Source organism: Bos mutus, chromosome 6 (assembly GCF_027580195.1).
Source record: "Bos mutus isolate GX-2022 chromosome 6, NWIPB_WYAK_1.1, whole genome shotgun sequence".
NCBI lineage: Eukaryota > Metazoa > Chordata > Mammalia > Artiodactyla > Bovidae > Bos > Bos mutus.
Window position 1 is genome coordinate 11,930,489 of NC_091622.1, and position 27,656 is coordinate 11,958,144.

A 27,656-nucleotide genomic window follows, 5' to 3' on the forward strand; every position below is an offset into this window, starting at 1 on the left:
GTGTGGATAATAAAAGAAAATCTTCAAATGGTGATATGTAGTATTATGGATATCTTTCTTGCCTTTTTTGATCTGTTTTTGCCTCTTACCATTGTAGTTGTAATTGCTGGGGATGAGGTAGGGTGTATAATTATTGTTGCCCCCTGAATGAGAAGTAAAGGAAATGTTAAATGTAAAACTAATTCTTCTCTTTAGCAGAATGAATACAGAAGTGTGCTTTTGGTAATAATAGGTGTTTAATGACTCCTCCTCACCTACCTACTCCCTTGAAAGTCACGAACTTGATGTTGAATGTGGAGCACACCAGGCAACACACATTTCCGTTTAATGAAAACTTTAGCTCAATCATCATGTTTGAGATGTCACAACATCTCCCAACGAAAGCGTGCAGAATGCCTTGCGACTCATAGGAGATCACTAAGTTATGTGATTGTATGGAAGAAAAAGTAAGTGAACGCGGGTAGCAGAAAGAGACTCATGAAACCTCAGTCCTCGTAGTCAGAGGTGGCACGCAGCCTCTAAGGTGGCCTTGACAACCTTACTTCCTGCTGTTCCTGCTCTTGTGTAACTATTTCCCCTTAAAAAGTAGGCCAGCTTAGTGACTTGCTTCTTTTTTTTTTTTTTTTTTAAATTGGAGCCTAATTACTTTACAATATTGTAATGGTTTTGCCATACATTGACATGGATCCACCACGGGTGTACATGTGTTTCCCCATCCTGAACCCCTCCCACCTCATCCCCCATCTCATCCCTGTGGGCTATCCCAGTGCACCAGCCCCAAGCACCATGTATCATGCATTGAACCTGGACTGGTGATCTGTTTCACATATGATAATATACACGTTTCAATGCTACCCTCTCAAATCATCCCACCCTCACCTTCTCCCACAGAGTCTAAAAGACTGTTCTATACATCTGTGTCTCTTTTGCTGTCTCGCATACAGGGTTATCGTTACCATTTTTTTTAATTCCATATATATGTGTTAGTATACTGTATTGGTGTTATTCTTTCTGACTTACTTCACTCTGTATAATAGGCTCCAGTTTCATCCACCTCATTAAAACTGATTCAAATGTATTCATTTTAATGGCTGAGTAATACTCCATTGTGTATATGTACCACAGCTTTCTTATCCATTCATCTGCTGATGGACATCTAGGTTGCTTCCATGTCCTGGCTATTATAAACAGTGCTGCAATGAACATTGGGGTACATGTGTGTCTTTCAGTTCTGGATTCCTTGGTGTGTATGCCCAGCAGTGGGATTGCTGGGTCGTATGGCAGCTCTATTTCCAGTTTTTTAAGGAATCTCCACATTGTTCTCCATAGTGGCTGTACTAGTTTGCATTCCCACCAACAGTGTAAGAGGGTTCCCCTTTCTCCACACCCTCTCCAGCATTGATTGCTTGTAGACTTTTGGATTGCAGCCATTCTGACTGGCGTGAAATGGTACCTCATTGTGGTTTTGATTTGTGTTTCTCTGATGAGTGATGTTGAGCATCTTTTCATGTGTTTGTTAGCCATCTGTATGTCTTCTTTGGAGAAATGTCTATTTAGTTCTTTGGCTCATTTTTTGATTGGGTCATTTATTTTTCTGGAATTGAGCTGCAGGAGGTGCTTGTATATTTTTGAGATTAATTATTTGTCAGTTGCTTCGTTTGCTGTTATTTTCTCCCATTCTGAAGGCTGCTTTTTAACCTTGCTTATAGTTTCCTTCATTGTGCAAAAGCTGACAAGTTTAATTAGGTCCGATTTGTTTATTTTTGCTTTTATTTCCCTTTCTGGGAGATGGGTCATAGAGGATTCTGCTGTGATTTATGTCAGAGTGTTTGCCTATGTTTTCCTCTAGGAGTTTTATAGTTTCTGGTCTTACGTTTAGATCTTTAATCCATTTTGAGTTTATTTTTGTGTATGATGTTAGAAAGTGTTCTAGTTTCATTCTTTTACAAGTGGTTGACCAGTTTGCCCAGCACCACTTGTTAAAGAGAGTGTCTTTTCTCCATTGTATATTCTTGCCTCCTTTGTCAAAGATAAGGTACGTGGATTTATCTCTGGGCTTTCTATTACTGACTTGCTTCTAACCGAGCACACATGGCAAGTGTGGTGGTTGTCACTTCATGATTAGGCTAGACGAGATAAGGACTTCCTTTTGCTAGCAGTTTCTTTCCTTTGGTGGCTTTGATGAAGCAAGTTGCCATGTTGGCATGTGGCAAGGAAGCGAGGGCAGCCTCCAGTCAGTGGCCAGCTAGGAAGCTGAGACCCTCAGCTCAGCAGCTCTTGGGGAACTAAATACTACCCCCGGCTATGGGCTTAGAAGCAGATCCTGCCCAGTCAAGATTCTCGATGGTACCCCAACCCTAGCTGATACCTTCATGGCATCTTGTGAGAAACCCTAAAACAGAGGGCTCACTTAAAATATGCCCATGTTCTGGGTACACAGAAAATGCAAGATTAAAAATATGTATTGTTTTAAGCTTCTAAGTTTGTAGTACTTTGTTTTATAGTGATGGAAAGCTAATACTTCTATTAGTTAGCTAGAGGCTGCCATAACAAAGTACCACAGTCTAAGTCTGAATGATAGAAATTTATTTACTCAAATTATGGAGGCTAGAAATCCAAGACCAAGGAATTGGCAGGGTTGGTCTCTTCTGAAGCCTCTCTGTGATTTGTAGATGTCCATCTTCTCCCTGTGACTTCACGTGGTCTTCCCTCTTGGCACGTCCGTGTCCTAAACTCATTTTCCTTTAAGGACACCAGTCATATTGCATTAGGGTCCACCCTTAATTACCTCATTTTAACTTAATTATTCCCTTTAAAAACAGCGTCTCCAAATACAGTCCCATTCTGAGGTACTAGAGGTTAGGAGTTCAACATAGGAATTTTACAGGGACACAATCAGCCCATAAGAATAGGCTATATAAAATTCTATGTTTATCTCTACAGCTAAAATTTGATACCACTCACTTATTGTCCATAAAGGTCTTTTGCTACCTCCTTCTTCATTTTCACATAATTGTAGGTGTATCAGATGATATATAGCTCACATAGTTTAGCATATGTGTTTCATTTTCCTGTCTCCATTACAAAAATTATAATTCCTATAAGCATATGCTTTCCATATGCTTTATGTGTATTACTTCTACAGTATTTAACATGGTGTTAGATGTGTCTTCAAAATCTAGTTTAACATTTTGTGTTCATTTGTATATGCTGGTGTAGAAAATCAGCACTTAAGCGCCTATTGATCCCAAAAGCACATCAAATTAAAGATTGGTTCAGGCAAGAGTTATCACTGAATGCTAAATATAGAGGGAAATTTTTATGAAGAGCAAGATGTTTTCATGATCTTAAAATGTCTTCCCACATACTTGTTAGTTACAAAAGAAAATTAAAAAGATAATTAAAGAAATTCAGCAGCACCTTGATCTGGTTATCATTACTTTTGAGGAGTGGTTGGACAGTGTGCACATCCAGATGTGAGAGCCTGAGAAGGATAATGTTCTAGCTGAGAACACATAGCCTTAATCAAATCATGAGCGATCATTTGACAAAACCAAACAACCAAAATGAGAAATATTCTCTTTAAAAAATAGACATGATGGTATTCTTCAGAAATGTCAGGTCACAAAAGATAAAGGGAAACTGCGGAAATATTCCAGATAAAGGAGCTAAAGAGAAGTGACACCTAAATGACATATTTGACCCTAGACTGGATCTTGCATTAAAAGGAGAAAAATGCTATAAGGGACATCCTTGGGTTAAATTGACAAAGTGGGAGTGTGAATGGTAAATTATTGTCTTATTGTTAAATTTGTGGAAGTTGATAACATACTATGATTGTAAGAGAATATTCACAATTCTTGGTAATGCACACTGAAATTTTAGGGGTAAAGGACCTTAATGTTTATTAACTTACCTTTAAATGGTTCATTTTTTTATAAACATTCGTATATATTTGTATATACATGTGTCAATTAGGTAAATATGTGTAGATACACATGACCATATACATGGAGGGCATGTAAAATTGTGTACAAAAAATGGGTAAGATGTTAATAATATATCTGAATAAACAGTACCTAGGATTTGGGGGAACTATTCTTGGTCCTTGAGTTTTCTGTAAGTTTCAGTTATTTCCTAATAAATGTTTAAAAATTAAATGCAGTCACTTATGTTAATATAATGGGTTCATTATTATATTAAGTGAATTTATAAATACCTGTTTAAAGTTTGTCTCAGTTTTATTGCTAATAAGCATTAATAGATCTAATCCACATAATCAAAAGCTTTGTTGGGGGGTTCCCAGATAATTTAAGAGTGTGAAGGGGTTCTGAGACCAGAGCGTGAGGACAGTGGCATAAGCTGTGTGGGTGGTTAGGTGGATGCCCCTCAGTCTCTCGAGGCTGTCTTGTGGCCCTACTTAGTGAGAGCAGATTGGTAGATGCCAGTAACTCATTTTATGGTCTTACACTTTCTCTGCCTTAGTTTTTGTACTTGTAAAGTAGGGATAATAAGATTGCCTGTCTTAGAGGGCTGTTGTAAGGTTTAAATCCGGTCTTTCAATAAGGACCACTCTACAATACTATTCTTACTGGCAGTGTGTGTTTCTGCTATGTTTTTGCTTCTCTGTCTGTTACTTATTTTGTGCTTTGGCTAGTGATTTTGGTTATAATTATGTGCATATGAACTACTATAAAGAAACCAAAGAAGAGTATCAGATAGTTTTTAAAATGCAAGTTTACAGTCATCTCTGTGCCCCTTCAAAGAAATGCTTAGGGATACAGAGAAGGGTGGAGACGAGCAAGCAGTTTGGTGTTTGGAGAGTCCATGATACATGGAAAAGTATCGTATGCCTAGGAAGCTGAACCAGAAATTCTGTGGAGTAGTTGATAGAAAGTATGTCTGGACAGGAAACACTTTGTTGTCAGGAATAAACTGTTACTAACCCTGTTTAGCACTGGTTCCATTGGCATTCTGATTGCTAGATAGATATCTTTTGTTTGAATGTGTATGTCCATATTGGCTTAAGTTGTTGTAACAGTATATACATAGGGTAATGATAAGAAAGAATGTTATTGTTTTGTGCCATTTTTACTGTTTTCCCCAGCTCAAATCTAAATTCAACACTGTTCTATACTGCAATCAAACTTCAAACCAATAAAAATATTTAGATTATTAAACTATTGTGTTTACCTAATTCCTAACTCAAATGACTTAAAAAAAGAAACCAAAATATAAATAAATATAAAGTCTTTATGTCATTTTAATATGTTGTTTATCATTGCTTCATCTTTTGGTGAAATGTAATTTATTTTCTGTTTTTTTTTTTAATAGATCATCAGAAACTGAAAAAGGAAGCTAGAATCTGCCGTCTTTTGAAGCACCCCAATATTGGTAAGGAAATGTTTTCAGCATGTTTTAAATATTAAAATTTTACATAACATAATTTTACACAACTTAAGATATTTCATAAACTAGAATATTATTTTTAATTATTAATTAATAGGTTCCTAACTTTTGATATTGGTTACATTTGATTCTTCAGAGTTTTTGAAAGTTTTTCAAGAGGTAGCAGTTCTTTCTTACCAGCACGTTAGAAGTAATATAAGGTATTTTAGTTGAATAGTGCTTTTATGTATCTTTAACGATTCTTCAGCTGCTGCTACTTTATGGAGAGACAGAACTTAAGCCATTATGTTAGTCAGCTAAGCTACTTTTCACCTCTCCTGTAAAATGTTTACTTTGTAATCATTGATTCTATTCTAGAAACTAGTATAATTATTTTAGAATATTATCCCTCATGAATATAATAACATGATAATGTTCAAAATCGAAAAATAATTGAATGTAAGAGAAATAGAGGAAAGAAACAAAGGAAAGGAAAAGAAAATGCCACATTCTGTGACAATAGTTTTGATTATTTTTGAAAAATGTTACTGCCCCACTCTGTTGGTTTTACTGTCAGCCAAAACGTTTCTGATGTGGGAGAAGGGGAAGAGGGAGCCGCAGTGCAGTAAAAATAACAAAGTCATTCATTGACAAGATCTAAGTTTCTCTATTTTTATGTATAAAGCCATTCTGGCTCTGTTCCTTCCTTGAAGTTTTTAGTATCGTTCATTTTTGTAGGTACTTCTTAGGTTCTTGAGTAAATAGACACAAGTAAATCTGAAGCATTAACAAATTAGTGGCTGTCTAATAAGAGCCTTCTGGTTACAGAGAACAAAACAACTTCTGAAATGTGAATATGCCTTATTCTAAGTATTTTACCCTAATAAAAGTCTATGGCATTTCTTAACTGGATGGATTATTTTGCTAGGACTGTCATAACACCAAGTTCCACAGACTGGGTAACTTAGAGAAATATCTTTTGTCACAATTCTGGAAACAAAAAGTCTGAGAACAAGGTGTGGGGAGGCATGGATTCTTCTGAGACGTGCCTCCTTGACTTCTTGGTGGCTGTCATCTTATGTTTTTACATGATCTTCCTTCTGTATAATGTCTCTACTTTAATTTCTTCTTTAAGGGCACTGATCACATTGGATTAAGGTCCCTCCTAAAACCTCAATTACTTTTTTAAAGACCCTAGCTCCAAATATCCTCCCATTCTGGGGAACTGGGAGTTGGGACTTCAACATGAATTTTGGAGAGACACAATTCAGCTCATAATATTGACTAAAGAGGACTTATACAGTACAAACTGATTATAGTTCAAAGACTGTTTTTCTCACTCAGGTTTAAGGTAAATGAAATCGTAGTTTACTGAACTTGTTATTCATATGAAGGAAAGTTGTTTTTGCTTATTTGTTTTTAATAGGGATTCTTCTATGAAACTCAACTTCTGTAGATAATGAAAGTAGTTGCCTCCATTTCCTTTAGCAGACCAAAGATGAACCAAAGAAACCCAAAGTAAAACAAGAATGATTTTCATTTTGACTCCCGTACAGAATAGCCTTACCAAAAAAGGGGAAGCTATATACTGGGGAAAGTTCTAAAGTCTTGTGACATCGCGCCGTCAACACACTCGGACACAAAATAGCGTTTTCTCAAGGGTCCGTGGCAGCCAGTGTCCTTGGTCGCTGCACTTGAGGTTTTCTTCTCTCTCTCAGGTCTTTTGAACTTTCAGACCCGTTTCTAACCACAAGAGAGATTTCTAGTAATCCTGTACTTTAGCGTATAAATCATAGATATATTAAACTTCTAAGACATGATCTCAAAATTATTATAGAGTAGCAAATTCACTCATATCATTCATTTACTCAACAAATTAATATTTTGAGAATATAGTGAGAATACAGCAGTCTAATATTCCTCCCCTTGTGGAGCTTGCATTGCTGGGGTAGACAGACCACACATGGCGGACGTTAGGCTGTGTTAATTACTGGGAGAGAAAGCAGGGGAAAAGAAATTGGGTATGATGGGGAATTACATTTTAAAGGACTGATCAGGATGACTTATTAAGAATGAAATTTGATTGAAAACCTAAGAAACAGAAGGAGGCAAGTCTGCGGGAAGAGACTCTCTGGGAAAAGAAAGCTCTACAGGCAGAGGGAACAAACTGCCTTTGCAAACAGGCCCTGAGGCAGGCACTTGCTCCGTGGACTCCACCAAAGCTTTTTTTCCCCTGATTGGAGAAACGAGGATGAGTCGTTCGTTTTTATTTTATCTTAATTGATGGAGCTCCATGCTATGTAATGTGACAATGGTGCATTTACTCTTGTAATGACAAATGGTGAAACAACAAGAACAACAGTAATATAAAATGGTCAGGCACCACAGGCAAAGGTGTGCCCCGTAGATAGTTGCTACCGTGGACACCTGCTGTTGGACTGGCAGGTGGTCCTGTTGAGGTCGTTAACAGCTTCACAGGGATCTCTTGCTTACTTGCTACTCGTTCTGGAAGGAAAGACAGCGTTTGGCCTTTTCTTTTTCTAATGTGTTCATGTATTTCTTTGGTTGTGCTGGGTCTTAGTGGCTGTATGCAGGATCTCCATTCTTCATTGCGTATATGGGATCTCTTCAGCTGCAGCATATGGAATCTGGCTTGAACCCAGGCCCCCGGCCTTGGGAGCATGGAGTCTTAGCCACTGAACTACCAGGAAAGTCATAGCATTTGGTCTTGATTTCCTTGAAATAGATAATCTGGTATCTAAAGAATATGAGATTCTTATCCTCCTCTACTTCCTCTGTTCTATTATTTGCTTGGTTTTCTTAAATCTGTCAGGTTTTTTGAACTTCAAGGACGGAAATACTATTTCTGATGATTTTTTCCCCTGTGAAAATTGGCTTGGTGCATTTTTATTTTTGTGTGTCTTTCTCTTGGCCCAGAATCGATAATCTGAGGATTTACAGCAACTGAAATGTTGCTCCCAAAGAAACATATTAAACCAACTAAAAGTGGTCATTCACTAAACCACTTTTTCTTCAGCAGTTTTTTTTTTTTTCATGTTTTTTTGATTTTCAAAGTAATACACACATTTAGTAGATAATTTGGAAAACAATTATATAGGAAGAAGAAACCAGTGAGAACAACTTTTTAATATTTGTTCATGTCTGCCTTTTTATAATGCATCTTCTGTGTATGCTAATTTCCAGCATTCTCTTGTATACATTTCATTCCCCTTTAGACAAACCATGAAAATATAATTTTTAATTGTCAACAAAGTTTATTGAGTGGGAAGCTATCACCAGCCCATGTTCTAGGCTTAACATACTGGTAATTAAGCAGTGATCAAGAAAGATAATATCCCTGCTTTTCCCCAGGCTTGGAACCTCATGGAAGGAGAAAGGCCGTAAACAAATAAACCTTGGGAATAATGTCATGGGAACTGGTTCTCTGCAGAGAATTCAATTAGGGTAATTTGATACCAGGGCATTGGGTGGCTACTGTCAAAGAGAGACACAGCACACACAGTTAAAGTCAGTAGACAGATTTGATTCAGTATTACTGCAGTAGAAGAAAAAGCTGAGCTAAATTCTGATTTTAGCAAAGACAACTGGAGATTTTATGGCCAAGGAGTAAAATGAGGGGTCAGTGAGTGGAAAGTTATTAAGAAGAGCTATCAAAAGTAGGGGGGATTCTTGCTAAAGTGGCCTAGAATAACAAAATTCTTATTAAAGGCAGACTGAGGACTTAGATATCAAGGATAGATGGTGAAGAACTTGATCAGATTTCAAGGGTAAGCAAATACCAAAGGTGGGAGGATGACTTCCCGGGATTCTTTGCTAAAACTCACTCAGTTAGTTTGAGAACAGGACCTCAAAGTAAATGACCTAGTTGAAAAGAGGGCTTCAGTTCAGTTCACTCGCTCAGTCGTGTCCGACTCTTTGAGACCCCATGAATTGCAGCACGCCAGGCCTCACTGTCCATCACCAACTCCTGGAGTTCACTCAAACTCATGTCCATCGAGTCGGTGATGCCATCCAGCCATCTCATTCTCTGTTGTCCCCTTCTCCTCCTGTCCCCAATCCCTCCCAGCATCAGAGTCTTTTCCAATGAGTCAGCTCTTTGCATGAGGTGGCCAAAGTACTGGAATTTCAGCTTTAGCATCACTCCTTCCAAATAACACCCAGGACTGATCTCCTTTAGAATGGACTAATTGGATCTCCTTGCAGTCCAAGGGACTCTCAAGAGTCTTCTCCAACACCAAGGTTCAAAAGTATCAATTCTTCGGCGCTCAGCCTTCTTCATAGTCCAGCTCTCAGATGAGCCTAAACCTGGGTCGAGGAAAGAGTCTCTGTCATTACTTTAGAGTGGCTTGTCTGGCACAGTATGTATGCGGAGGTCACATTTAAAGTTATAGCTCCATGACGGGAAGAAGCCGTCATGGAAAAGCTCAGAGAGTAAGGACTGTGAGCAGAGGAGCTTCTCTTGTTGGGCGGGGTGTCAGGCTCCAGCGTGTGCCCTGTGCTGGGGGAACGAGAGGTGCCCTTAGATGAGTCAGAAGAATAGTAGTACCTGGTGGGAGGACTTTTAAACCAGGTTAGAGGGTTTGGGTTTTATTCTAAGTGCAATGGGAAGCCAAGTGAGAGGATCAAATCACAGACCGATTTGCTCTGTCTGTGGTGTGTGAAACGGGTTGTAGTCACCTAAGCAGAGTCAGAAATAATAGTGCTCCTCCAGTTCACCAAAATCCCGTTTTTATCACCCTAGTGCCCTTGGCTCCATTGTCTTGGGTAAGAATTGCAATAGCTCCAGCGTGGCGCCCTTCTCTGTGTGTGCCGTGTGGTCTCTGGAAAGCCCCATGCATGCTTTGACGCCACTAATTTGAAAGTAGAGGCAGTTTCCTCAGTAGCCCCATTGTTTCTCTGACCTTGAAGCAGCGCGTCAGTTTGTTTGAACAAACTGGAAGGATTATATTGATGGCTAACTCTAAACTGGCACCACAGCGTTGATGAAATTTGGAGAGATGGTCTGACCTCATGCTTCTGTTAATTAGCTTGTTTTTGATTGTTCATCTCTTATTTGAATAAAATGGCTTATTTTCTCTTGAGGTATGAAAAGATTTGTGGTAAGCCAGATAGTTTGAGCTACTTGTCAACGTATTTACTAAACCAGGGGAAAATGCCACTAAGGTAGTGAAATAAAATATTGATACTTAAGGTAATAGCTAAATCGTTCTCAAAGTGATTCTGTATTTCCATTGCTTTTGTGCTTGATCTTTGATCAGCATTATTACTGAGAAATTTATTGAAACCTGTAGTGAAGCCCAAATAATTAAAAACAGTAAGGAAAAACTAGGAAGAGAAGCAATATACTCATTAAATTCAGGTATACGAATCTGAAAAGAACTGGACTAGGGAAAGAAAAGAGAAAATATCAAGAGCTGATAAATTTGATGCCCTCAGTGAGAAAATGCCTACTTACAATCCTTTATTTCCGAGGAGATCAGTATTTGAGACAACTTTGTAGTTAGTGGTATGACAAGATTTTGTTACTGGGTTATCCCATTCTCTAAGGACTTGAATTTACCCTTTTTGTAGATGTTGGAAAGTGCAAGACAAGTTTTTGAAAGTTGGAAGGAACATTTCTGTTTGTAGAGGATCAGCATCACCTTTTAAGGGGAGCCTTTACTGACGAGGCTTAGCGAAGCCCAGTAGCCGGAGAGTCAATGGAAGGGATATGTGGCCTTTTCAAGTCTAGTCTGTGTTAGAGCCCTGGGACCCCACCTACAATGAGTTAACCTTCCTGAGATCATAATCTCTTCATGATTACGTCCTTTTTACTGTCTCTCATAGCCACGACCCTAGAACACATAAACACAGTCACTGATATGTCATTATAAAGTGCAATAGAAAATTAAAGATGTAGTATTAATGGAAAACTCTATAGACTTGTGGACCCCGCTTTATTCTACTTCTGTGCTGATCTGCTCTGTGAACTGCCAAAGCACGTTCTGTCTGCTCACTAACTTCTAGCTGTTTTCATTATAAAGAAGAGAAGATTTTGATCTTTTTATTTCCTTCTGAGAATTATTAGAATTAAATAAGGCATCTTGTCATTTTGGTGAGGAGTTAATAAACTTTGGAAGCTATTTAATGTAGATAAACAACTGAAAAAATTATTATGGAGCATCACTTACCAGAAACTACCTAATTAATCATTTTATTTTTTAATTGAGGTATAGTTAGTTTACCATATTGTTTTAGGTGTACAACATAGTGATTCACTTTTTCAAGGTTATATTCCCTTTATCGTTATTATGAAATATTGGCTGTATTCCCTGTGTTGTACAGTATATCATTGCAGCCTGTTTGCTTTATACAGAGTAGTTTGCACCTCTTGAAACCCTGTTGCTGTCACCCCCCTCACCCCACACTGTGACCACGCGTTTGTCTGTGTCTGAGTCTGTTTCTGTCTTGTTGTATTCACTGGTTTTATCTTTTAGATTTCATAATTAAGTGATATTATACAATCATTTCTTAATATTTAGTAATTTCTTCCTGAGAGGTATATGTTCTCAATAGTGGGAAAATATATTTCAAAATCTGTTGTGTATTATTTGTATGATATAAACTGTCTGTATATATATATCATATTATGTATAATATACATATTATACATAATCAGAATCAATATTGCAGTGAAAGAGCTCTCATAGGTTATCAGTACAAAGTCTTATTTTTTTCAACCATTAATGAAACTAACATTTTCTAAATCTATATGACTTAATCCAAAGTCACAGTTCTTTAATGACATTGACAAACTTAAATTGATCATACCCTCTATATACAGAGGTATTGGTGTTTAGGAACCTGATTTGTAGCAATATGCTTGAAAAGTCATTGTTATTTGTGTTTTCCTTTCTAGGAGAATTTTGATGATGTTTTTGGTTCAAATAAGTCTTCCCCTCATATAGGGTAAACTTTAAGTTTAAAAACTACCAATACTAATACAAGAAAAGAAAATTCAGTAAGTTTTGGTGAATATAAGTTATACCTTATATATTTGCCCGGGTATGAATCAGAAAGATACTCTGATTGAACGAGTTTTGTAATTTGACATATATAACAATACATGAAATTACATTCAATGACAGGTAGAAATTAAAGAATATATATAGACATTTCTTTCTATATAAGCAGTTTTCCCATGCCTGTGAGTGATGATTTATGGCATCGAGGGTATGTATAATTTCCTTTTCCTAAAATGTAAAACTGGAAGAGTCCTTAGGAATTATTTAAGCCCAATATAGAGTCTACAGATAGAGAGTGGAAGTTTTAGTAGGGAAATATGCCCAAGGTCCCTCACAGATCTCCAAAGAGATGATAAATGTACAACGTGCTTAGGACCTCATTGTGCATGTACTGTCTCTTCTTTTACTTGATCTTGGAGGTATGGTGTCATGCTGTAAAAGTAATATGTTAACCTCATTTTTAGATCTCCCTAGTCTTTTCAAAAAGTTGTTGGGTCAACTAGCATCCTTCTAATTTGTACAAGATAAAATTAATAGTCTCATGTTCTTATGTTTCTAACAAAATTTTACCTTTCCTCTTTCAGGTTTCTAGAATTTATAAGAAACCAATCCAATCACATTTCGTATAAGCTTAAATTCAGTAAATATTAATCTTTTTAAAAATATTTACTGATTTGTCTGTGCCAGGTCTGGTCTATATGTGGGATCTGGTTCCCTGATCAGGGGTCTAACCCCAGCCCCCTGTATTGGGAGCTTGGAGTCTTAGCCACGGGACCACTAGGGAGGTCCCAGCAAATACTAATCTTAGACATTCCCAGTAGTTAGCAGATGATTAGATTGCCTTACATGGCTATTGCTACAAGATTTTGGTTTTGAACCCTTTAAAAAGTCACATGGGGAAGAACAGCTCATGTAAGTAAACGTTGAATTGGTGTGCTGAGAAGACAAAATAAATGTTTTTGTGAATGACAGTCAAAAGTTTTTTTCAGTGTTGTGAGAAATTCAACAATGTTCCAAGCACATAATACTTAAGTAGTTTTTCTCTATGACCTCCTTCACTATTGGCAGTTAGGCCTAATATTCATGTTTGCAGTTACTCAAGAATATATCATTTTTATTGTTAACCAACTTTCTCCAGTAACTGTCCAACAGATAAAAGGTAATTTAACACTGTTCAATAATAAAAACCAAAGTACTCTTGGTTTATCTTCACCTTTTATTTGATTAGATCTCACTTCTTTTGCTTGATTATTTGGTGTGAAGGCTAAGTTACTTTTTAGAACGTCTTGCTGTCTGCAGAATTGATTATCCTCTTCTAACAAATGTAGCACAAACTTTTTTTTCTCCCACCAAATAAATATTTTCAAAAATACTCATTATCTATTAGCTTTTCCTCCCTCCTTGCCTCCTTTCCTTCCTTCCTTCCTTTTTGTTTATTTAATATGGCCAGTAATATACACTTTATAATTTTTGGTTGAAAGTTAAATTCATAATCTTTAAGAGTAAACATCTTATTTAGTAGAAAGATAAAATACTGGTGTAAAAACTCTAGATTCAAGATAATATTTTAGATTCTCTTTTAATTAGTGAGTTTGGATCTGAGTCCATTTGTTATTGGTTCCTATGTAAGTTATTTTTCCCATCCATCAAATGAAAAAGCCAGCTCCTGAGTTACACCAGAAGTAGCTGGATTGTGTATGAAATGATAGAGAAAACGGTCCTGTTACAAACGAAGGACAATTTGTGATTGAGACTTACTGGGTAGTACACGTTGATCTGTCAATGCATATTGTTTACCGGAACATATCTCCTGATTTTTCTTCTAAACCTATTCTGTCTCCTCCTTGTCCCATTTTCCCTAGTTTTGGGTCAGAGTCCCCTAACAGAGTACTGGAAGTTTGTGTTAGTTTCTCAGGCTCAGAATTAGACCCCAAGCTAAAACTTGAAAGAAAAATAATTCCAAGTATTACTTGCACCTTTTTCTTTGTTTGTTTTCCTGGGACTTGAGTTGGTTGGAATCATCTCCTCTCTCTGCCCTCACCACAGGCAAGAACAGTAGTCAGGAAGCCATGAAAAGAGCTCAGGAATCTTTTAATCACTTAAAAATCAGTGCTGTACTCCCTGTCTTCTGATAGCTTCGATAATAAAAATAAATTTAGGTATAGAAAGCTATTCTTTTAAGATTTGAAGATGGGCCGAATGAAAAGAAACATTCCAGTAAACTCTGTCACCAGAGTTACTAACAGAACTGTTGGCTGTGCTATCAGGCACTGGTCTGAGCACTCTCCATGCTCATGGTCTTTTAATCCACAGTACAAACACATGCCCTTCTTATCTCCATTTTACAGACCAGGAATCTAAAACCCAAAGAGATTACACAGTTTACCAAAGTCATACAGCTGTAAGCAGTCAAGCTGGAATTCAAGCCTGTAGATGCCACTGATACTCTCACAGTCCATGCTCTAACTTTGGATCACTCAAACTGTTGTTTAATAAGTAGAGAAAAGAAGCTCCAAGTTTTGTGAAGATTCATTAAAATAACAGTAGACTAAGACCTTTTCCTAGAGATATTGTGTAATTTTACTATTTATCTTTATTTCTAACCCCAGAGGGGAAATATCATCATGAGATTATTGAAACACTCATAGCAGATACAGATATTATGGAAATAATTTGATTTTCAGTTCAGTCGCTCAGTCATGTCCAACTCTTTGCGACCCCATGAATCGCAGCACGCCAGGACTCCCTGTCCGTCACCAACTCCCAGAGTTTACTCAGACTCATGTGTCGAGTTGGTGATATCATCCAGCCATCTCATCCTCTGTCGTCCCCTTCTCCTCCTGCCCCCAATCCCTCCCAGCATCAGAGTCTTTTCCAATGAGTCAACTCTTCGCATGAGGTGGCCAAAGTACTGGAGTTTCAGCTTTCGCAACATTCCTTCCAAAGAAATCCCAGGGCTGATCTCCTTCAGAATGGACTGGTTGGATCTCCTTGCAGTCCAAGGGACTCTCGAGAGTCTTCTCCAACACCACAGTTCAAAAGCATCAATTCTTCGGCGCTCAGCTTTCTTCACAGTCCAACTCTCACATCCATACATGGCCACTGGAAAAACCATAGCCTTGACTAGACGGACCTTTGTTGGCAAAGTAATGTCTCTGCTTTTGAATATGCTATCTAGGTTGGTCATAACTTTCCTTCCAAGGAGTAAGTGTCTTTTAATTTCATGGCTGCAATCACCATCTACAGTGATTTTGGAGCCCAGAGAAATAAAGTCTGACACTGTTTCCACTGTTTCCCCATCTATTTGCCATGAAGTGATGGGACCAGATGCCATGATCTTCGTTTTCTGAATGTTGAGCTTTAAGCCAACTTTTTCACTCTCCTCTTTCACTTTCATCAAGAGGCTTTTGAGTTCCTCTTCACTTTCTGCCATAAGGGTGGTGTCATCTGCATATCTGAGGTGATTGATATTTCTCCCGGCAATCTGGATTCCAGCTTGTGCTTCTTCCAGCCCAGCATTTCTCATGATGTACTTTGCATATAAGTTAAATAAGCAGGGTGACAATATACAGCCTTGACATACCCCTTTTCCTGTTTGGAACCAGTCTGTTGTTCCATGTCCAGTTCTAACTGTTGCTTCTGACCTGCATATAGGTTTCTGCAGAGGCAGGTCAGGTGGTCTGGTATTCCCATCTCTTTCATAATTTTCCACAGTTTATGTGATGCACATAGTCAAAGGCTTTGGCATAGTCAATAAAGCAGAAATAGATGATTTTCTGGAACTCTCTTGCTTTGATTTTACTGACAGTAATTTTTTATATCTTGGTGAAAAAAATTTTAATGGTCATTTTTGATCCTGTATTAATAATTTGCTTGCTGTGCCAGACAACCTTTTACTATAAATATCTGTCAGTAAACAATGAAAGTTAACAAACTAGCAGTGGTAGTTAAGGTGATGTGTAACAGGACAAAACAAACTTTAAAAAACTATTCTTTAAGTTGTAAAAAATGAATTAGAACAGGACATTTACAGGATGATGGATTCTAAGATCAGATGAATCCTCAAGTGGACATGTGTTTTAAAAAGCCAATGCTTATAACTTATTTTAATAGACTATATTCAGCAATAGTAATTTAGTTTTAAGATAACTTTTGAAAGTGCAGTTTAGAGTTCAAGTTTAACAGTTATTTCTACCATTTTATAATGCTTGCTGTGGTTTAGTTTGGTTTAAAAAAAAAAAAGTTGTCACTTTGGTAATGCTGTAATCTCATTCTCCTTAAGTTTGAAAATAGGGATTGGTTTTCTTTACAAATGCTCAAAGGTAGAGGTGTTTGCTTTTTGACTTTGGTTTGTAGTTCATCTGCTTAACAAAAACAACCCCAGCTTTGATTAACTTGCCCTGGAGTGATGATTGTGTCAGATTATTCTTTGATATGTTAATTTTGTTGATTATTTAGTTTAAAAAGCTAATGGACTGTGTTGAAGGAAAGGAAATAGATACATACAGTAAGTAATATGACTTCAATTCTTAAAATATTTTTTCATATTTTGTATTTCAGTGGTTATTTACAGTATGCTGTCTATGAAATGACACAAATCTTTTGATAGGATTTCATTCACACTATTGAAATTCAGTAGTTCACTGTTAAAAGTTTTCAGTAACAAGTATATCGTGTGAGTTTTAACAAAATGCTTAGAATAAGAAAAATTTCTGTAGCCTAAAAAATTAATCTCCAAAGAGGATAGCAGTAATTTGTGAGTCCGTTATTTTGATGTATAGAAAATCTTGTCTTTCATTCATTCTGTTCTGAAAATGAATAATTTTACTTTCCGATATTTAACGGGGAATCTTATGTAAACAGTTCCCCTGTAGAGAGAGTCATAATTATGATTCCCTTGAGTATCAGTGGTTTTGCATATTCAAATGACTTTGGGTTAGATTATTTGTGAAAATGAATAAATAAAACAATGCTTTGTTGATCTATTTTGTATTAAAAGCAAAGCTCTTTAAAATCAAAGTGGTGGAACAGTGTTTTTGTACTTTGATTAGCTCTGAAAATATTTACCTTTAAAAATATTATTTAAAGATACTGATTTAATTTGGCACTTAAAATACTGAAAGGCAACAGAGATGACTGAGACCTAGTCCTTAACCACAAGAAATTTACAGTTTAGGAGGGCAGATAGTGATGTATGCAATTAAAATAAAATGTGGTTATGTACTATAATGAAGCAATTACTAAGGGCCATGAGAACACTAAGGAATAAGCTAAAACGTTTAACTGAAATACGTTGGGTAATGAACAGAATTTTGCCATAAAGAAGTAGGGATCGGACTCCAATAACATTACAGAAAGGACATCAAAGGGAAAGATCAGATATAGGTGTTCTTATCACACTTGAGGAATGATAGAAACTCTGGAATGATTAGAGTGTATCTTGTGTGTTGGTTGTAAAGATTGATTGGGAGTAATAATGGAGAGTCTTGACTTTCTATGCCAGGGAATTTGATCACTAATCTATAGAAAATAGGAAATAATTAAAGATTTATTTAGTCGACACACATGATTATCTCAGTTTTCCCCGAAAGACAAATTTGGCAATAATAAACATAATTGTTTAGTGTCAGGAGAAATGTGTTGAAAAGCATTTAAGAGTCTTTTGAATTAATTTATGTATAAGACATGATGAGTTCCTGAACCATGGTAGAGGTATCTAGTTAGGGAACAAAGCAGGAAAAGAAAGTTGGGAGAGATTAGAAATTTAGTTGAATTTGAGAACATGAAATCATTTTTTTAAAGGTTGGAAAGTATCTCCTTTGGGGGACCATGGGCCAAAAAAAAAAAAAAAGGAAACTAGAAAGAGCACACAACACCACCTAAAACCTGATCCCTTTTTGCCAGAAAGTGTAAGCCTCTCACCACTTGGGCATTCCTCTTCAGGATGGAAGTGATTGACAGTGATTATGACCGTCCCTCCTGGACCAGTGCATGACTATAGCTAGACTTTTGGTTTGGGGTCTTTTGTTTTTATGGAGGAAGTCAAACCAGTCAGGTGTTCTCAAAGTGTCTTCTGAACAAGGAAGATAGTTTCTGTCCGCTCTGTCACTTAACTGTGTGGTTCAGCATTTCTAGGATGTTCTTTCTCCCATGTCTCTCAACGAGGCTCATTTCTCACTAGTCCCTCAAGCCTCAGCCAAACATGTATCTTTTATTGACTCAGGACTTTAATTATTTTAATTTGGATATATCTTATCTGACTTACACGTGAGACATGACAGAGGGCTCTAGAAAATGTGAATACGTATTTGGAGACATTTACATGTAAGGAATGGCAGCCCACTCCAGTATTCTTGCCTGGAGAATTCCATGGACAGAGGAGCCTGGCGGGCTATAGTCCATGGGGTCACAGAAAGTCGGACACGACTTTGCCTACATGTACTGAACTGAACATATAGGGGATAGGCTTTCCAGGTGGCGCTAGCGGTAAAGAACCTTCCTGCCAGTGCAGGAGACATAAGAGATGCGGATTTGATCCCTGGATTGGGAAGATCCTCTGGAGAAGGAAATGGCAACCCACTCAGTATTCTTGCATGGAGAATCCCGTGGACAAAGGAGCCTGGCAGGCTACAGTCCATAGGTTTGCAAAGAGTCAGACACAACTGAAGCAACTTAGCATGAACACTCATGTAGGGGATAGTGAGAGTGGATAAACACACTCAGTGGTATGAGGATTATGAAGAGGCCAAAGGCAGATGATGATAAATCCCTACTTGTAAAGGGCATGAAAAACTTCTTTTCAAAAGAGTTTTAACAGCGACTATCTTTATTCTCAATGTGCTTTAAGAAAATGTTTATATAAAATAACTAAATTTCCTAGATAAATAAAAGGAAATTATATATGGGGACAACTTATTTAGAAATATACAAGAAAGTAATATTGACTTCATTTTTAGCAATAATAGCTCAAATGTGTTGATTTTAGGTAGACTTACATCAATTCACTCTTGTAACTACCAAGACTATGTTTTATTAACAGGCTTAAACTTATTGGAGCTGTACTGAAGTTACAATATTGAAGATGGTATTTTTTTCTTTAGCCAATTGCCATTTCCCAAACAATTTCTCACTTAGAAGCTGGTAATTCCAATTATATATTTAAATTTCTTTGTTAGGAACTTTCTAAAAGAACTCTGACAAAACGTGGTTTTCAAAACATATGTCATTCTTATATGTGTAGATTATTTCAGTGATCTTTTCTTTTGATGTTCTTTATCCAAATCTTCCTTTCAAATTACATCTCCTGATCACTTTCTAATAACCCATTCATAATATGGACAAGAGAAATAAAACAAGGCCTTTTTCCCCTCAGAAAGCCAAAGAATCAGTGATTTAAAATCACTGATTGTCAGCCTGGGGTGATTTTGTCCCCTTCTCTCTCTCCTTCTCCTGGATCTATTTAGCAGTATGTGTTTTGGTTGTCACAGTTGAGGGTGCCCATATGGCATCAATTGAGTAGAAGTCACAAATGCTGCTAAATATCCCACAGTTCAAAAGACAGCCCCTCACGATAATGGATTATGTGGTCTAAAATGTTAATACATAGCTAATGGAAATTTGCTGTATGACTCAGGGAACTATGACTGGGGCTCTGAAATAACCTAGAGGGGTGGGAAAAGGCGGGAGGTTGGGGGGGAGATTCAAGAGGGTGGGGACATATTTTCCTATGGTTCATTGATATTAATGTATGACAGAAATCGAACCAATATTGTATATCAATCTTCAATCAATTAAAAATAAATATTTAAAAATTTAATATTTTTAAAATGAAATTGAGTAGATTGGAAGACTCAGTTTAAAGGAAGAGTGACAACATTAACAATAAGACAAATAGCCAGACTAGCTGTAACTCTGGATACTTGTAATTTCCTACATTAAAAAAGATTAATCAATGTGTCCCCTTAAATGAAGGACAAGTAGGCAATGGTACTTGCACAGAATATCCTGCACGCAAAAGTTTCTAAAATATTTCATTTTAACAACAAAGTAGAAAAAGAACTAGTTTAAATGTCAACTGTAAATAAGATGAAATACCGATTAAGATTTTGTTTTTTCTAAGTTTTTTTTTTTAAAAGAAGGGTATTTGTATAATGAAATGTTTTTTATTTAAAACAAAGTGAAAACTATATGTCAATACCCTCCAAGAATCAGATAAATGGAGATTAAAAAGAAATATAATTCTCTAGTGAAATAATTTTGTCTTCATTGTGAGTCATTTAGAACAGTGGTTCTTACCACTTTTGGATCTTGAACCGCCTTTGGATAAATTTCTATAGGTTATAGATTCTCTTCACAAAATAACATATTGACGTCAAAATTTTCATATAGTTTGGAGTATTTACAGAGATCAATAAAACCTAAATATGGACCTCTGAACCATAGATTTCATAATAAAACAAAAAAATTATTTCGAAGAAATTTCCTTTTACTCTTAAACGTAACTTTTATGTTATTCTTAATGATCTTGTAATTCACATAAAAGGATTTGCACAGTTCTCTCCACCTCAACTCCCATCGTAATAAAGCATGCATTTTGAGATGGGGCTTCAGCCTGTGAAAAGGAGAATTACCACCCAGTTGATTTGAGAAATAAACTCCTAGACAGGAACTAAGCTAATCTCACATTTATTTATGCCTATTTGTACTTTTAGATTATTAATCCCCCCCAAAGAATTTGTTAAGAAAATGAATAATGTAAGATTTTCGGTCTGCATCTAGTGAAGAGAATAAACTGCTGTTGAAACAATTCAGAAGTATCTAATTAAAGTGAAGCCTAGAAATTGCAATGTAAGCAGCAGCCAACGTACCAGAGACTGGTGCTGACATATGCTAATTGCAGTCCTTTAAAAATCTGCTCATTAAAACAAGTTTTATTAGGCAACCTTGGCAAACCTGATTCCTTACTTCACATACCAAAGGGCAATGAAATTTGTTTAAATAAAATAGAATAATTCTGCCTTCTAACTAATTTTGACAGGTCCTGTTCCCATTTAATCTGAATCAGTGATGCATTGCTATGATGTAACAGTTGCAAAGCATCTCCCAATAAAACCGAAAAAAATGTAACTCTCTCCTGAGGTCTTCCCGTAAACTGGAAAATGTTATTGATTTATTTTTTTTGAGACTAAATGAACGGAATGTTGTGTTGCAGTGAGTTGTTTTTAATTTGGGAACATTTTCATGTTTCAATAGTGAATTTTACCAGGATTACGTTGTCTGCTGTGGGTCTGACCACCTCTGTCCTCTGCTCAGAAACTGCTCAGCAGCTTCTCAGGGGACAAGCCCTACAGCCCCCTCGATGGCCTGAGCCTCTGCACAGGGATCACCAGCCGCTTTCCCTTCCTCATCTTGGCTCAGCTCCACTTGTTGCCCAACCCCTGGGCTGGTCTGCTCCACCCGCTCTGGGCTTCTTGGTTCCTCACTTGTGCCCTGTGTTCCTTCTAAGGATGCTGCCTCCACTAGCCCCCCAGAAATCCTGCAGGCTGCTTCTCTCAGACCTCTAGTCAACCATCACCTCATGAGGAAGCCTTCCCAACAGCTCTGTGTAAAAGGGTAGCCTCCTCCCCACATGCCCACCACACACTCTTTCCTGCCTTCTTTGCTTTCCTTTTTCTCCTTCACACTTAGCACTATACTGTATGCTTAGTTGTAGTTTTGATTATTTCCTCCCCACTAGCATATAAAGGGCTTCCCTGGTGGCTCAGTAGGTGAAAATTCCACCTGCAACGTGGGAGCCCTGAGTTCGATCCCTGGGTTGGGAAGATCCCCTGGGGGAGGGCATGGCAACCTACTCCAGTATTCTTGCCTGGAGAATCCCCAAGGAATAGGAGCCTGGCGGGCTGCAGTCCATGGGGTCGCAAAGAGTCAGACACGACTGAGCGACTAAGCACAGCACAACATTTAAAACCCCATGAAGACAGGGAGTTTGCTTTTTAACCATTATATGTCCTTGTATCTAAAATAGCCTCTGATATAGAGTCTGTGCTCAGTAAATGTTTCAGAGATTAAACAATGCATGGTTGCATATATTCTTAAGTTTAGATCATCTAGAGGGAAACACACACCCTTCCATTAATATGGTGGTGGTGGTGTAGTCGCAAAGTCACATACAACTCTTGCGACCCCATGAACTGTAGCCTGCCAGGCTTCTCTGTCCGTGGGATTCTCCAGGCAAGAATATTGGAGTGGGTTGCCATTTCCTTCTCCAGGGGATCTTCCCAACCCAGGGATCTAACCTGGTTCTCCTGCATTGCAGGCAGATTCTTTACCAGCTGAGCTTTGAGGAAGGATTTCTATTAATATGAGAAAAACATAAATTTTAATTTACGATGTTGTTATTTTATTCAAGCACTGAGTTCATCTATAGAATTTTGGAATCCTTCTGGCTAAAGTAATATCAGTGGCTTAGGGCAAGACCATAGCTAAACACAGACTTTAAAACCAGAGAGCAAACTTAAGATTTCTATCTCTTTGGGCAGATCAAAACACCGTATGGCAGCGTACCTCTTTTTCCTGCCTGGTCTTCCTAATAATCCCTTGTCACTTAGTCTGAAGTCCCCACCATGTGGCCTAGAATCTTGGCCCATACCCCTCTTGGTGACGTTTGAAGTATTTCCAGTGCAGCGTGGAGAATCTTAGGCATCTTTGTTGGAGTTTCAGGGTCTCCCTGGCAGACACCTACAACTGCTGGCTGCTTCCGCATCTTCCTGGGAGCATTCTGTTGATACCCCAGGAAGCAGAACTGTTCTAGCAATAAATGCCACCAATGTGCCCCTTTGCCAGATCACATACTGATCTGGTTGTGAACCTCATTCTTAGACATTTATGGGCTACCCCTTAATTTGACTACTTCACTCTTCAAAGCAAAAGCCTACTTTTCAGATGAAATTGCCAAACTGCTGAGTAAAGAAAGAGGGTTGGTTGTCTTTCTTACTCTTGCTTCTGTAATAGGCTTGTCCTGTCCTCAGTGATTCTTCTGAGGGCCTCTGGGAGCCCTTCTCTGGAGCAAGGATTGCCAAACTTTTTCTATGAAGCACCCAAGAGGAAATATTTTAGACTTTGCTGGCCATGCCTTCTCTTGTCCTAACTGTTCTGACTTTGCCATTGTAATGCGAAGCAGCCATTTGTTGTTTTTCAGTGTCTAAGTTGTGTCTTTATCTTTGCGACCCCATGGACTGTAGCAGGCAGGCTTCCCTGTCCTTCACCATCTTCCAGAGTTTGCTCAAACTCACGACCATTGAGTCTGTGATGCCATCCAACCGTCTCATCCTGTCACCCCCTTCTCCTTTTGCGCTCCATCTTTCCCAACATCAGGGCCTTTTCCAATAAGTCAGCTCTTCACATCAGTTGGCCAAAATATTGGAGCTTTAGCAGCAGTCCTTCCAATGAATATTCAAGGTTGATTTCCTTTAGGATTGACTGGTTTGATCTCCTTGCTATCCAAGCAGCCCTAGACACTTCCTAAATGAATAGGCATGACTGTGCTCCAATAAAACTTGATTTACAGGCACTGAAATCTGACATTTATTTTTATATGTCATAAAATTATTCTTCTTTTGACTTTTTTTTTTTTTGCAACCATTAAAAACAAACAAACAAAAAACTATTTTCAGTTTATAGACCATTCAAAACTAGGCACCAGGCTTTATTTGGTCTCTGGGCCGCAGTTTGCTAAGCCCTACTCTGGAGTCTAGGAGACCTTCCTGGGTGGGTTGCTCGGACTTCAGATATCTGCTTGACTCCCCAGTGCTTTCTCTCCTGGGCCTAGGAAACAGCTTCATCTTGATTTCTTGGCCAGCTTGTATATTCTGAATCTCAGAGGACAGAAGCTAAAACATCTCAGTGCAATAATGACTTGTATGGCTTTCCATATCTGAATTCCTCTAATTCCAGAAAACAGTTGCACATCAAGTCTGGTTCCTGATGTGGTGCTTTTCCCGATTCTTGGTCTGTCTGTTCTTGAGATATGAAAAGCCTTGACTCTGCTGCTCAGTTTCTTCTCAGTCTCGCTGTTGGTCTTGCTGATTCCTTTGTCCCTAGTTGACTCTTGCCTGGATTTCTTGCCCTGCAGTGAGGTTCTGGATAGCTGTTCACCAATGTCCAGCTTGTCCACCAACTATCACACCCAGGTAACCTGTCGGTGTTGGATTTGGTTTAGAGGTTGGGCTGACATCACTCACAGCTTACGTGTATTCCTTTTTTACTTGAAACATGATTGTCTGTTTCAGATTACCTTTGTATTTACACATACAAGTACTATTTCTGAAACAATTTTGACCCCTCACTTTTTTTTCATCTTTCTAAACTTTTGGATTACACAGAACCCAGGCCAGCTCTGTCCATATTTGACAGATTCGCTGCCTTCTAGGATGTGACTCTGACGGGAGATTATTTTTTCTGTTTATTCTGATATTTTTGAGGTGTTTTTCTTTATGAATCTAATCTTTCCCCCATCCTTCCCGAAATATCCTGAGTCTGCTAAAATCTGTGCCACTTATAAAATGGAAGGAGGAATGGCCTCATTGAGAGCTTGCCTTTCTTAATAACACAAAACATATAATGAACTAATTTTGGTAAAATAGAGGACTGCTTCTCCGAGAGTGCAGAAGAGAGCATCTTATATTCATCTTCACGTGCAGAGATATCAGGAGGGAATCCCCTCTATCCTTTGGACCTGTTTGCACTTGTGAAGCGGACCTGCATTCCCTTAAACACTCTGCTAGGTTACTCAGAATGGGGCAGGGTAGCATGAGCGCCGAGAGGGTCTGGTATTGCTCAGGGAGGGAGGGTGATGCCTCCTGAACACACTGGCCTTTCAGGTAGCGCACAGGTGTCCCTGGCGAGGGAAATGAGCAAACCTCACCTAGGCCCCGAGCCATCCCAGCAGGCTATCAAGATGGGCAGTGGACGGGGATTCTGCTGGTTTCTGCTGTGGGAAATGCTGACCCGCTCTCATTTACTCCTGTGTAAATGCAGACTGCAAGCTGCCAGCAGCGGTCAACAATTCTTTCTTTGTGTGTCGACAACTTATCTGAATTCCTTGGCCTCAAAAGACCATTGACAGTCCCAGACCCTGTTCTGCCTCAGGTGATTGATACTGTTGGCATGGTTCTTGTTTTTTGACTTGCTCTTCCTGGGCCCCGGACCATGTGTCCTACACACTTAAAGTCTGGGCTTACGAGCCCCTGGGCATGACTTTGCAGATAGCCCTATTTGTGACCTGAAACTGTGATAACTGTCTCTGGCATCCAGCTTCCATTGTTCCGACTCTCCACACTTTTGTCCTTGCTCTTGTCCCTGCTTGACCTTTCTACCCTGTCTGCCTCTGATATCCTGGGAGACAAAATTATTCATTTCCATTGAAACATCACATTTTTAACCAGATATTTGAATATACATAGACTGAAGAAATATAACTTGTTTTCTGAGAAGGATGTTCACTTTTGTGAATTTACTTATCTGGTATTTAGATTACTTTCTAGTTCTTAAGTTATACAACATAGAGATTATTCCTGCTCCGTGTCTGTGTGTGTATGTATGTATAACAGTTGATCAACTTAGGTTTGAGCTTTGTGCATCCACTTACAGGTATATCTTTTTCAGTAAGTATGTATTACTTACACAGTCTGAGGTTGACTGACTGTGCAGATATGAAACTACAGATATGGAGGCCCAACTGTAAAATTATACAGCAATTTTGACTGCAAGAAGGGTTGGTATTCCTTACTCCTGTTCAGTGGGTGAAGTTCAAGTGTCAATTGTATATGTGTGTGTGTGTTTGTACATATGTATGTGTGTGTGCATTTATATATAGTGTTCTCGTGTTCTTGATTTTAAGTTGTGTGTCTCATTTCACAGATATATTTTCACCTTTAGCCCTATGTTCATTTTGCAAATCAAGAACTTGAATAATCACCATGAGTGGGTCATTACTTAGCCTAGCACAAATTGTATCATGATTTTTATTAAGTTGTCAATAGCAAATTTACTGTGTTTATGTTTTCTACTATTATTTGAGACTTCCTGACAGCATTTTATTTCTAAAGATAATATCCTTTCTAAGAGGTATCTTGGGAGAGTATGAAAATCATTCATAGAGTGTTTCAATATCACATGACATTCAAATGGTTATACTGGCGAATGACTGGGTAACTTTGGGATCTAAAAAGGGATCTAAACTTTGGGATCTAATAACTCTCGAGTGAAGAACTGAAGAAATAGTTGCATTTGAACTGTGGTGTTGGAGAAGACTCTTGAGAGTCCCTTGGACTGCAAGGAGATCCAACCAGTCCATCCTAAAGGAAATCAGTCCTGAATATTCATCGGAAGGACTGATGCTGAAGCTGCTGAAGCTCCAGTACTTTGGCCACCTGATGCGAAGAACTGACTCATTGGAAAAGACCCTGATGCTCGGAAAGATTGAAGGCGGGAGGAGAAGGGGACAACAGAGGATGACATGGCTGGATGGCATCACTGATCCAATGGACGTGAGTTTGAGTAAGCTCCGGGAGCTGGTGATGGACAGGGAGGCCTGGCATGCTGCAGTCCATGGGGTCACAAAGAGTCGGACATGACTGAGCAACGGAACTGAACTGAAAATATACATTCCAATAAGTGATATTTTATTAATCTAATCTTCTAATCTGTATCAGCTAATTAAGTTCCTTATGCTGCCATGGGTTGTCCCACCAAATGGATGATCCTTTTCATCAGAGATCAGGAAGAGGGATCTGGCTTCCAGCTGTATCTAGGATCAGGAAATCTTCCTGTGCCCTTTGTGAAAGGAAGATATCTCTTAGCTTCACCAGCTCCCAGAGACAGCTGAGGGAAGTTCTGGTTTCACAACCTCTTTGTGGAAAAGAAAATAAGTCTTTAGGCTGAATGGTGAACACGGCACAGAAGAGAAAGATAAACAGGCTCACTCCCTCTGCCACACCTGACCCGGGAAGATCCTGGGGATTCTGAGGGAAGTTCCCTTCTGAGTATGCACGTCATCCATTTGGGTTTAATTCAGCCTGAGCTGTTCATTTATCTGTTTCTGATGGTGTTTGCATGTGTGTGGGAGGCAGGAGAGTGAAGGTTCTGATGATGACCAGATGCTCCTTGATTTGCTGCAACTCCAAAGGTTGTAGTTCTGTGTTCTTCATATCCATCCCTCTACCTCTCACCCATCTTGAAGATTCT

The 27,656-nt window shown here is 38.3% G+C and overlaps 1 protein-coding gene across 7 annotated transcripts in view; it reads left to right on the top strand.

Moving 5' to 3' along the window:
* Positions 1 to 27,656, top strand: part of CAMK2D (calcium/calmodulin dependent protein kinase II delta) — a 307,719-nt gene that overhangs the window by 97,086 nt on the left and 182,977 nt on the right. For all 7 annotated transcript variants that reach the window (XM_070371950.1, XM_070371954.1, XM_070371952.1 and 4 more), the window contains exon 3: positions 5,335 to 5,394. In XM_070371950.1, coding sequence (XP_070228051.1) covers positions 5,335 to 5,394 — 60 coding nt within the window. The remainder of the gene's footprint in view (positions 1 to 5,334; positions 5,395 to 27,656) is intronic.